Here is a 13285-nt window from a genome sequence, read left to right on the forward strand (position 1 = left end):
AACATTAAAATACTTCCGGTAGAATCGCAGTTAATATTAGGGTTGTTTTCATTGGTAGAAATAGCTGGCGCGTAGTATCAACGTGAGGATCACGCTTCTTGGTATCGAAGAGGCATCTCGATTGAAAGTAGTGTTTATTTACTCTGAATTAGTAAAAAAATGGTGATACTGACAAGCTTCCCACCTCCCACAGAAGGAATTCGGCATAAACAAGAGAATACAGTTGCGAATATCGATGGCAGCACTTTAGGAAATGGAACTCTCTATGTTGCAGAAAGGCAATAATATTTTTTTCATTTTAGACCGGTCTTTAAGTAACATTATCTATTTAGCTACAAGTTTGACATTTTCATTCGGTATTCCTTATCTGACATATTTATACATAGATTATTTTCTCTCGTTACAGCCGGTTGTCATGGATGGGTGAAAATGGACGAGGTTTCTCACTGGAATACCCGGCAATAAGTTTGCATGCAGTCTCGCGAGACACATCCAGTTTCCCTCAAGAATGTCTGTATTTGATGGTGGAGGGCAAATTATCAGGTATGGACACTGCTTAAATGTTTTCGTCTTCTTCATAAGGAGTTTGAGTGGGTAAGTCGTCTAAGGCACCACCAGTTGTTGTGCAGAGTTGCGTCCCTAGGCATGATAGAAACCTATATTGTTGGATTAAATCCCAGATTCGCCTAGCACCATACCTGTGTCCTTGGGTTTCACCTTCTTCCTAACTGACTATGAAAGTCCAGTTTCCACCCTTGCCGACTAGGCTAGAATTTCAAGGCATGATTATAGCGCCACCAGTGACTATCCCTTCTATCATGTCTATGTGTCCCTCCTATTGACCAATCAGATTCCACCACTCACATCCCTTGCATTTTCTTCAAATAAAATGGTGGCGCCCAGTTAGAACAATCTCAAGGTAATCGAAGAAAAGTTTCACATTCACTGCCTCACAGACACCCAATGCATGTGGCTTGTAGTACAACGCTTGAGCATGTTCAGATTAAGAAAATACCTGTCGACCCCAAGTTGACATTACACATACATGCTTTGCAAATCCAGCAATCGGCCAATTGTCCATGTTTTTGACGAACAGGATGTCGATAACACAATCTTGATTTGGACTATGCATAGATTGTCACTCCAGTGAACCATTAGCTAAAAAATTGCATCTTGGTTCGCCAAGGAGCGGAAACTGGATTTTTATGGTCGGTTAACTCCGACTCAGGAAGATGGTGTTTCAACTAAGTGGTAAATGTCTAAGACTTTATGACTGTTGGCTTTCCTCCCACATCAAGCCGACACATCCGAGATATAACTGTAATACTGTTCAAACTTGCACACTCACTCATCTGCCTAAGCATTTGCCGAAAGGGGCACGTGTGGACCAGTCGTCTAAGGCGCTGTCATTCGCTGTGCAGAGTTGCATCCCTTGGGCATGCAAGAAACCTATGATTGTGGGTTCGAATTCCAGTTCACCCCAATTATGTTTCTAGGTTTGTCAGCACCATACCCGTGCTCCTGGGTTTCACTGTAGTGGTAAACGTCTGAGACTTGCATCACTTCGGGCTTTCCTCCCACATTAAGCTGACACGCCGTGAAATAACTGGCATACTGTTAAAAGCGGCGTCAAACCAAACTCACACACACACATTTGCCTAAATGGTAAGAACATTATTGTAAGCTCAGAAACATCCACTAGGGGATTGATTCGGGTTCGTGGCCTTAGTACATGTAGTAAGTAATATGAATTATCCTGAAGCAGCTGGGGTGACTTCTTGAAAATGTTGATTTTCAATTCCAACCACAGAACCTGGCCTATTACGTACTTGGGCAAAGTCACTGAAGCATGCATAAAAGAACATTTAACATGTTAAGGTATAAAATGCAATTGTCACATGATATTGTTTCAAACAATGTGGTCTGTATAATTCAAGTACCACCTCTGACACTGACTATTTTACCAACCAATAAAAGTAAAACGGTGTATTTGTTTGATTAGTTATGTGTGCGATAAATTGATTGTAAAATAAGCTTAGACAGACTGGAGAGATTTATTTCTTTAGAACATAGATATTTATTGCAGGTGAGCCTTTATTCATTCGCCTTATCTGTGTTCTGACATACATAAAATGTCCTTGGTGTTCTTGTTAAGGCGAGGCACAGGACGGGTCATCTGAAGGGGAGGAGGAAGACGACCCACCAATCGGAGAAGTTCGCTTTGTACCAAGCGACAGAGGAACATGTGAGTTAAGAGATTTATCTCAGCATTCTTTAAGGGGGGATGGACTCTTCAGAATATATTGAATTTCTGGTTTCTGATTTTCATGCATTTGTAATAATGTTAAATGATGAGAAGAATTCAGATGATGAAAGAAATAATTTAAGTTGTATGTGTGGTCTTGAAAATACTTAATCATTATGGCTTTAGCATTGTTTAGTGTTCTGATTAGGGGCATAGTTGGGCCAGTTGCTGTTCAGAGTTGCTTCCCTTGGGCATGCCAGAATTGTGGTTCTGGATTCCAGTTCACCCTGATTATGTTCCTAGGTTTGTCAGCACCATGCCCGTGCTCGTAGGTTTCTCCAAAATGGTAAACATCCGAGACCTACATCACTGTCTCATGCAGAAGGCCTTGAATGCCAAGAAAATGATCTGAATATAAGCCAAATCAGCCACTTGTACTAAGATTTCAAAAGTGGATGTCTGCTAACATCCCGGTATCTGTTAGTGTTACTTTGTGGGGAGGATGTGTATGACGGAATGTTCTCATCCTGGTTGTCTGTGTTGCAGTGGACGCCATGTTTCTTGCCATGAATGACTGCCAAGCCCTACATCCGGACCCACAAGACTCCGACTCAGAAGCTGACGGAGATGGTAGGTGGTTGGTTTATATTGTAGGTCAACTACCTTCGAGCTGATTTTTAAGCTGAGTTAATTTAGGGCAAAAAAGGACATGAGGTAGTAGGTCTGGTTGTCCTATTTTATTTTACTACGAAACTTTCTCGATACCCATGTCCGCTATTTTCCAGTCTCACATACCATATATCGCTGTGTATAAGGCGCCCCACGTATAAGACGACCCCCCTTTACACGCCTTAAAAAATCAACCCAAAATCCTATACTCCGTGTATAAGGCGACCTGGAATGAAACACATCACAAGTCTGACTGATATACCGGTAGAAGATTTAACGTGCTCTTGCCGACTGTAGCGTATTTCGCACACGGACATCACAAATTAGTTAGTTAGTTACTTCGGAGATTTAATGTGCGCTTTCCGACTGATGCGTATTTCGCACACATCACAAGTGCGCACAAAAACCTTATATATGCAATAAAAATATGTTTATCTTGCGTTGTTTTTTTTTCTACAATGATAGGTCGCGTGTGTAACTCCGGCACACGTCGCCATTTTGTGTTTACACGGTACGACACCAAATTGGTGCCCATAAAAAAAAATTCATTTATGAAGTAATAACATATAAGAGAAAATGGTGAGTAATTTAATCGCCAATTAACTATGTTGTAACTAACTAGGCTTATGTTTGCTTCACATTCAGCGTGTTTATTCCACAATCACTTGTACACACCGTCTCCAACACTTGTTAATACAACTGTAAAAACAGCGGGAATTGATTTCAGCTTCACCGGTTATCACATGTTAGGTCACATGTGCAATATGCAAATGATTACCGGTACTTCCGGCTCTCTACTCAAGGATGTTGATTGTTTTACCGTGTCAGCTGGTTTGACAATCTGCATCTAGGAGAGGGTCATTTCAACTTTATTTGCAGAAATTATTAAACTTTATTCAAGGAAAAGAGATACAAATCATGTTTATGTATGGAAATAGTTATTTGAACAGTTATTTAGGACGAAATGCGAAGTTTTATTGTCAAATGCTGGGCTGGCTATCGGACGCCGGTTGACATTGCCAGTGGAAAAAAATGAGATCTTCGACTCCGTGTATAAGACGACCCCCCTTCTTAGCCCCCTCATTTTAGGTACGAAAAACTCGCCTTATACACAGCGATATACGGTAAATCTGACAAATCAGTTGGACCCAATTACACATCACCTCATGCATTGACGTTGCAGCGAACTCCCTACGCACTCTACCGCCTCCGTGGTCTAGTGGTAGAGCATCCGTCCGGAGAGCGGAAGCTCCGGGGTTTGATCCCCGGCCGTGTCATACCAAAAGAGATAAAAAGATGGTACTTGTTGTTACGCTGTGTGATGCTCAGCATTAAGGAGCTAAAACTAGGACTGGTCGGCTCGGAATCAGTATACTGTTTCTAAGTGTGGTATTCATGTTAAAATGCAGCATGGTATCTCAGAGGGCTAGGACTATAAATCGGTATCAGTCCGGTCTAGTTCAAGCAGCCACACACACACGTGCATGCACTTCGCTATATAAGTGCAATAATCTTGGACGTGACGTTAAACCCATTACACTTCACCTCGCCCTACTCACTCTTTAGGTCATGTACACCAGAAACCTGTGATTATGGGTTCGAATCCCGGTTCGCCACGATTATGTTTCTAGGTTTGTCAACACCATGCCCGTGCTCGTGGGTTTCACCGAAGTTATAAACGTCTGAGATCTGCATCACTTCGGGCTTTCCTCCCACATTATGTTGACATGATGTGATAGAACTGGAATACTGTTAAAAGCGGTGGTAAACCCAACGCACTTACTCATCAAGTTCCAATTGTGTTGGATATTGCTTAGAATGACAATCCCTGGTTTGCCTGATCTAGTCATGCAATCCTGAAAACTTTAACATGGTGTATTCTGAAAGATAGTTACGGGTTTAACGACTGAATCCTTACAATCTAGACCATCTATTAGCCATTCCAGAATGTTTTTTTGTTCAGGTTTCAAATTTGTAATTGAGAATTTGTCAAAAATATGTTTCGAAGTGTAGTCGCCAATTTGAAACTTGAGCCGTAAAGCACGAGAGAGCTGCCTTCTGATTGGTCATTCCATTGGTCGGTCAAAGTTCGGGCAAGGTCGGTCTGACATGACCCGTAATGTGATGTCCACAGATCTTTCTTTAGCGGTAGCGAAAACAAAGATCTGATTTTAATGAGATTGGATATATTGCAATTCGATTTATGTGCCAATATGCCAACTCTACTTTAAACAAAGTGCTGTGTTGTAGAAGCTCATCCATATACTTTACTAACATATACAGGTATAGGAAGTGTGTAGCAGCCCTGTGAAGATACGGGGTAGACTAGGTCTTCAACAACCCATGCTTGCTGTAAAAAATGACTTTACTTGTCGTAAGAGGCGACTAACAGGATTGGATGGTCAGACTCGCTGACTTGGTTGATGCATGTCATCGTATCCCAATTGCGTGGATCAAAGCTCATGATGTCAATCACTGGATTGTCTGGTCCAGACTGTTATTTACAGACAGCCGTCATATAGCTGAAATATTGCCAACTGGCTCTGTAATACCAATTCCTGTACCTTCCAGTGTTTCTTAACCTGTGTTATGACCTGTCACTGTTTTGATTTAATTGAAGGCAGTACTTACTGATCATTTCTTTGCACATCTTATTCAATTTTGTAGAAGACTTCTTCACAGGAGAAGAAGGTGAAGGTCAGTTGACAGAGCAAGGGGAAGCAACTCTACAGCATCTAGACAATCTGTTACAGGTGGGGCAAGGCGATGGAGCTGAGGGGCAGCAGAACGGCCACCACAGGGGTGAGTGCAACTAGTTCGATGTCCTCATTCAGGGAAAGTTTTATTCTGACTCAATATTTTATACTTCTCAAAAGAAGTTAAAGGCCACACGATTCTTTCTTATTACTATAGTTAATCTGTCATGAACATGCCAAGATCCAGGTGAAGATTGGTCTTCAGCAACCCATGCTTGTTGTAAGAGTAGAGTAACGGGATGCATGGTTGACTTGGTTGATGCGTGTCACTAATTACACGACCGTGAGTATCTGGGGTAGAATAGGCGACTATTCTTGTCATAAGAGGCGACTAACAGGATTGGGTGGTCAGACTCGCTGACTTGGTTGATGCATGTCATTTACGTGGATCAATGCTCATGATGTCAATCACTGGATTGTCTGGTGCAGACTTCATTATTTACAGACAGGCGTCAGAGAGCTGGAATATTGCTGAGTGCGGAACTCTGTATTCTCCATGCTTAGATTGTTGCTGCTGTTTCAGGTGGTGGTGGAGGAGTTGGGGAGGAGAACATGGAGTTGGGTCAGTTTGAGGACGCCGACATGGAGCAGTAAGTGTGACAGGGGGGCCTGACTCGCTGTCAGTCGTGGAGATGCTACGGTGATACTGCCACCATCTGTTCAGACATCTATCTGGATGAGCCCTGGCAGCGATTACTCTAAAGCCTTGTGTGAAAGCTGTGTATGTGTGATGTACGCCTGAAGATAGTGTATGTTCCATAGATGAAGAGAATAAAGGACAGCAGCCTGTGTTACCGAGGTGACTAGTCTGAAGACCTCAAGAGAGGTGTTCCTGAGACTGTCAGCCTGTTGTTGTCAAGATAACAGCTGCATGGTGGCTAGTCTGAAGAACTCAGACGAACAGCTGCAGGTGTTCCTGAGACTGTGTTCCTGAGATGGTCATTCTGATGTTGTCAACATAACAGCTGCATGTGTTCCCGAGGTGGCTAGTCTGAAGAACTCAGACGAACAGCTGCAGGTGTTCCTGAGACTGTGTTTCTGAGATGGTCATTCTGATGTTGTCAAGAATATGGCTTTCTGAGATGGTCATTCTGATGTTGTCAAGAATATAGCTGCAATTGTTACCGAGGTGACTAGTCTGAAGACCTTAGACGAACAGCAGCAGGTGTTCCTGAGATGGTCATTGTGTTGTTGTCAAGACAACGGCTGCATGTGTTACCGAGGTGGCTAGTCTGAAGACCTCAAGAGAGGTGTTCCTGAGACTGTCAGCCTGTTTCTGACATGGCCATTCTCATGTTGTGAAGAAAACGGCTGCATGTGTTACCGAGGTGGCTAGTCTGAAGACCTTAGACGAACAGCAGCAGGTGTTCCTGAGACTGTGTTCCAGAGATGGTCATTCTGATGTTGTCAAGACAACGGCTGCATGTGTTCCCGAGGTGGCTAGTCTGAAGACCTTAGACGAACAGCTGCAGGTGTTTCTGAGATGGCCATTCTCATGTTGTGAAGAAAACGGCTGCATGTGTTACGAGGTGGCTAGTCTGAAGACCTCAGACGAACAGCTGCAGGTGTTCCTGAGACTGTGTTCCAGAGATGGTCATTCTGATGTTGTCAAGAAAACGGCTGCATGTCTTACCGAGGTGGCTAGTCTGAAGACCTTAGACGAACAACTGCAGGTGTTCCTGAGACTGTGTTCCAGACATGGCCATTCTGATGTTGTCAAGACAACGGCTGCATGTGTTACTGAGGTGGCTAGTCTGTGGACATCATAAGTTCCTGTTTTAGAGACCTTTTATATCAGCAATACATTTAATGCAGTAATGTAAAATTAAGCGTTTTAGGCTCTTCTTCTATAGTGGTCCTGTAATCAGTATAAATACAAGTCACCTGTGTACACCCGGATTAGAATAGATCTTCAGCAACCCATGCTTGCTGTGAAAGGCGACTATGCTTGTATTAAAAGGCAACTAATGGGATCGGGTGGTCAGGCTCGCTGACACTGTTGATGCATTTCATCTTATCCCAATGGCATAGATCAATGCTTCTGATATCAATCACTGGATTTTCTGCTCCAGACTCAATTATTTACAGACTACCACCATAAAGCTGGAATATTGCTGAGTGCACCATTAAAAACAATAAACAAACAAATACGAGTCACCTAGACCAAGCCATTATATTATATGTGACTATATAGATATGAATTGGGAAATTGTTCATTCACATTTGAGATGTTTTGAGATGAGACTTTTGGTACAGACTTTGAGATGAATAACGGCCTTGTAGCTGGTCTAGATTTAACACTGATCGTGATGTATTTGAAACAAATTACTTCACAATCCACTTTGTATCATAGACTACCGTGGTCGACGTAATGAGCACCCCGTTCTAAGCACCCACGGCGATATTTGCTAATATATTGGCTAGTGAACAATCCCAATTAGCACACCTTTGGATTGATCAATGTACACATAACATTTATTTGCGTATAATACGCACTCATGTGTTATATGCACCCTTAATTATGGGCAATTAAATTCAGGAAAAATATATCTGTTGTGTATAATACACACAGACTTTTCTTTTGTGTCATTTCAGGCTGTCAGCATAAACCACGAAATCTTTCAACACTGTTGGTTTTTTCACCGAAAGTGTTTTCTAATAAGAGGTCCCTATTTCTAATTTTGAGAGTGCCCAGGACGCTTATTATGTCGAATACGGTATTTGTATTTGGAATGGATTGTGCATCCGTTAAGACCACTGGGTAAATTTTGTCTTGCTCATGGCCACAGGGGCGGTTGGGTAGCCTACAGGTTAAAGCGTTAGCTCGTCACACTGCTGAAAACCTGGGTTCGATTCACCGCATAGGGACAATGTGTGAAGCCCATTTGTGGTTTCCCCAACTGTGAATTGGTGGAATATTGCTAAAAGCGGCGTAACACCATACTCACTGACTCGTGGCCACAGAATGCACACCCCTAGGGCATGGCCAAGACATGGTGGCGTTGTCTGTTGTGCACACCACTGGGGTATAGCCAGAATATGTCTTGGACAAAAACATTTACTGACAGCAGCATTGAACAATGAAATTTCATCAGTTGATGTCTCAAATTATTATTATCTTACATTCAGCATGGTTTGTAAGGATGTGTTGCCTGAATGTGATGGTAACAAATACAATGTTAATGCGCGACTTCTTGAGCTGTTAAGCAGTTTTGCAACTTGAAAATACTTCCAAGTAGATATGTTATGCAGAGCTCCAGATAAGCTGCGTATCTGCGTGAAATACGCATCAGAAATGCAGAAATACACAGTAAAATATAATCCAAGCGTATCAAATACGCATGAACATTACAGATACGCTACAAAAATAAAACTTGTGCGTATCATCAAAATATTGTGAAGTAACCCTGCGTATTCGATTAGCAAATCAGCAACTTATTTTGAAATTATAAACGGGCATTCCGTCAACCTTGCCAAACTCCACGATGACAGTTACATCATGATCATTTGCCATCACACTTTCTTGTGGAAGTATCGTGGTATTTTTGAGTCCTATAAAGCTCTCGAACCCATACGGCACCAGTTTGCAGGGACTAGATGCATAGTTTTTTTAAATATTTAACTTAAATACCCACATGTGTAAAAACTAGTGGGTAACAGAAATTTGAATACGCAGGTAGAATTACTGATACCCAATGATTTTAAAATGCATGGGTAAAATACCCACAACACCGAAAGCTTATCTGGAGCTCTGTGTTTTGATTTCTCAATTAGGATTTGTTAGCTCACTAATAACTCCATTTAGTCAAATAAGATGTGTTTCTAATTAGCTAGGGGCTTGACAAGTGTACATGTAAAGTTTATGTACACCCACTTAATATTTTTTGTTTTGTTTTTTACAAGGATCATTTGTGCAACTGAACTCTGATCTTCTTCGAGTGAATCTTTAAAATATGTTGTCTTTTGTTGGATTTGTAGTATGTTGTGACACTGCTGCTATGAATTATGATTTTATTTCAAACTTGTGCAACTCAGCTGGTCAGACTAGGAAGAGGTGCGGTTGAATGTGATTTTATGTATGCTTCAGTAACTTGTTAGAGATGTTTGTTTTCAAGGATTTGTTAAACACAATGAGAATCTGTTGAGAGACTGACTACACTAGGAGCTATAGTGCTGTGTACATATTTGTCATGTGTATCATTCATTTCCAGGCATTGAGTGTAAATAAAGTCATATTTTCGTTAACAATTTTGAGTTTTTCCTTTGTAAATGTGACTGCTTTCAGAAATGAGAATTTGACATACAATGATGTATTTGTTGAACAAGCAAAATACGGGGTAACACAAATGTTACATGATACTAACGTTACTATTCTGTGGTACCTGTGAAAATCGGGCTAGAATAGGTATTTAAGCAACCAACAAAGAAAGAGAGAGAATACAAGACATCCTTTAAGAATTTGTTCAGACTTTGTAATTTCGTTGATTGCTGGTGTGGCATGTTTGCTCACAATATCAGTCACTGGTTTGTCTGATCTAGACTCAATCTTTATCAGCCAGCCATCATATAACCGGGAATGAGTGCAGCATTAAATGAACAATTAACACAAAACCACTTTTGAAAAGAACAGTGAAGGTGCTGACCAACCAGGATTCAGCCCTTAATCATAGGATTCTGGTATGCCTAGGGGATGCAACACTGCACAGCTATTTGCAGAGACTACAAGGCAATCAGTAGAGGTGCTGACCAACCAGGATTTATGATTGGGTGAATCAATGATCACAAGAAATTCCGCTTGTTATTTCACTCACTAATGAGTTTTGATGATTTGTTTCCTCATGGAAAGATATTGCCGTGAGCACGTAGCACCGGAAATACCATGTCAACAAATCTATACTGAAGTACGCAAATTTATCATGTAATTACACTGTCTGGCTATAAAAAGTGTTGTTGTTTTTTATATCTGGACTTATGTATGTAACTTATTTCATTAATTTTATTCAAAATTCCTTTTAATAATATTGTAATTAATTTCGGCGAAATCGCGTGTGAAGCGATCGGAAGATCCCGCAATTCACCTTTATTAACAGCAACCACGGTCAGATAACTGCTATTGACGCCTTGAAACGAACATTAATTGACAGAGAATGGATACATATATCATAAATGCCATACTTTGACTCGTTAAAAGTCATATTTGTTATAGTTTGACGATTCTATGTCAAAACGTAGTTCTCGCGATCACGGTGACTTGTCAGACTGGTTCCATGTGAAAAATTATTATCCGGCAATAGCGTTCAGCTGCTTCGCTTAGGGTTATTATTAGGTGCTCAAGTGAGATGAAATTCTTTTTTATTTTTGATAAATAGTATTTCAATACATAATTGACAAATGAATACTCTTATTGCCATCAAAGGTAAAGTTTGTTTTGTTTGCTTGTACAGGCAGCTCTCGACAATATATTAGGAAGAGGAACATGCAGACAATCTATGTGAAAGAATACGGTAATTTTGTTAATTAAAGGCTGAGATTTGTCTGATCTGTGCAGCTCTTGCGATCTTTGTGCTTCATATGTTTTAACATTACGTCTAAAACCCATCTGATTTCCGTATCACAGCCTGTGGACAATGTGGCTTCTTAGATACCATGGCACAGTTTAAAATGAATAACCCATTAGACACAGCATACTGACCCCGGGCCGACCAGTACTTGTTTTCGCCCCCTCAAATACCATGATGCTGTTGAACATAAATACCCCACTCAGACACAGTATACTGACCAGTCCTTGTTTTAGCCTACTCAGATACCATGAGTACCCCACTCAGACACAGTATACTGACTCCGAGCTGACCAGTCCTTGTTTTAGCCCCCTCAGATACCATGACGCTGTTTAACAAACAAACAGTAACAAACTTTCTTTTTTTTCCCCCGACTAGTTATGCTGTATATACGAGGGGAAAAGTTTTGAGCCTCACACAGAAAAAGTAAAAGAATTGGATTGTTACTACTTTATTTTTCAACATAGTCCCCTCCCAACTCCACACACTTGTTCCACCTAGTTTGCCAGTCACTGATGCCCGATCGGTAGAAGTCAACATTCTGGTCCCCTAACCAACCTTCCACAGCACCAGTTAGCTCATCGTCATCTCCGGCCCCGGAGGTGTTTCCAGCCTGGGAAAGAGGTGGAAGTCACTGGGGGCTAGGTCTGGAGAATAGGGTGGGTGAGGGAGGAGTTCGTAGCCACATTCTTGCACAGCTGTCATTGCAACACGGCTCCTGTGGACTGGTGCGTTGTCCTGGTGAAGCAGAATCCCACGATGGATTTTTCCACGGCGTTTCACCTTGATGGATTGGCGCACCTGCTTCAATAACTTGGCGTAATACTCCCCATTCATTGTGGTGCCATGGGGCAGGTAGTCGATGTGAATCACTCCTGCTGTCCCAGAAGATGGTCATCATAACCTTCTTGGTGGATCTGGTGGCTTTGAACTTCTTTGTCTTTGGAGAAGTGGCGTGTTTCCATTCCATCGATTCCTGTTTGCTCTCGGGATCATAATGATAAACCCAGGTTTCATCACTGGTTACAATCCTAAAAATCTTGGTTGGCGTTTTACCGAGTTAGCAAGGCTCCACTGATGGTGACCCTTGATAGCTTCATGTCATCTGTAAGCATTCCCGGGACCCATCTGGCACACACTTTGGACATGTGGAGTTTGCCATGAATTATATTATGTATGGATCCATATGATAGGCCTGTTGTTTCTTCTAGCTCACGGAGAGTAATACGGCGGTTTTCCATCACTAGTTTGTGTACAGTGTCAATGTTTTCAGGGCTGGTACTGGTTGATGGCCGTCCGGACAGGGCATCATCTTCTAAGCTCTCTCTGCCACGCTGAAATAGCTTCATGTCATCTGTAAGCATTCCCGGGACCCATCTGGCACACACTTTGGACATGTGGAGTTTGCCATGAATTATATTATGTATGGATCCATATGATAGGCCTGTTGTTTCTTCTAGCTCACGGAGAGTAATACGGCGGTTTTCCGTCACTAGTTTGTGTACAGTGTCAATGTTTTCAGGGCTGGTACTGGTTGATGGCCGTTCGGACCGGGCATCATCTTCTAAGCTCTCTCTGCCACGCTGAAATTCCTTCACCCACCGTTTGATAGTTGAAGACGATGGGGAAGACTCTCCATAAACTGCAGACAATCGCTCTCCCACCTGTCTGGCAGATTGACCCTCTAGGACAAGGAACTTTATCACAGCTCTGTACTCAGATTTGTCCATTTTGCCAATTCACTAGGGGTAGGTCTCTTCCACGAAGTGTTGTGATAAAATAATTGCAGCCAGCAGTATGTTTCTACATAGCATCAGTAGCTAAGACGTTCATGTATATCAGGTGTAGCGCATTGTACCATTCGATCAGGAATACTGTGTGAGGCTCAAAACTTTTTGATATCCCCTCGTATGCTTATAACAAACTAAAATTAGTGGTCCCTTTGAGTTCGTTATAACCGTAGTTTACTCTACTGACCAGTCCTTGTTTTAGCCCCTTAACGCCAATAAACATACAGGGTAACAATAAGTACCATCTTTTAATGTCTTATGCTCCAT

At 41.8% G+C, this 13285-nt stretch overlaps 2 protein-coding genes across 3 annotated transcripts; one reads left to right on the top strand and one right to left on the bottom strand.

The window, feature by feature from the left end:
* The first annotated feature begins 65 nt into the window (after window positions 1–65).
* On the top strand, window positions 66–6595 carry LOC139449093 (methylosome subunit pICln-like). 2 transcript variants are annotated; one of them, XR_011652103.1, is made up of 7 exons: window positions 66–278; window positions 407–543; window positions 2156–2245; window positions 2792–2875; window positions 5582–5716; window positions 6194–6496; window positions 6581–6595. XR_011652103.1 is itself a non-coding variant. In XM_071230567.1 (6 exons), exons 1-6 carry the CDS (start codon window positions 160–162, stop codon window positions 6262–6264), a joined length of 636 nt encoding a protein of 211 aa, XP_071086668.1. In that variant the 5' UTR covers window positions 66–159; the 3' UTR covers window positions 6265–6538. The 2 variants fall into 2 exon arrangements, 1 of the variants encoding a protein (XP_071086668.1); XM_071230567.1 differs by lacking the exon at window positions 6581–6595 and having other exon boundaries at window positions 6194–6538.
* A 5206-nt stretch (window positions 6596–11801) lies between these two features.
* LOC139448720 (histone-lysine N-methyltransferase SETMAR-like) lies at window positions 11802–12958 on the bottom strand. Its single transcript, XM_071230266.1, has 2 exons — window positions 12445–12958; window positions 11802–12106 (listed from the first exon to the last, which is right to left on the bottom strand). Exons 1-2 carry the CDS (start codon window positions 12956–12958, stop codon window positions 11802–11804), a joined length of 819 nt encoding a protein of 272 aa, XP_071086367.1.
* Between the last annotated feature and the right edge of the window lie 327 nt (window positions 12959–13285).

The sequence above is a fragment of the Haliotis cracherodii genome, unplaced genomic scaffold (assembly GCF_022045235.1).
Source record: "Haliotis cracherodii isolate W230 unplaced genomic scaffold, xgHalCrac1.p SCAF_7, whole genome shotgun sequence".
NCBI classification, from domain to species: domain Eukaryota; kingdom Metazoa; phylum Mollusca; class Gastropoda; order Lepetellida; family Haliotidae; genus Haliotis; species Haliotis cracherodii.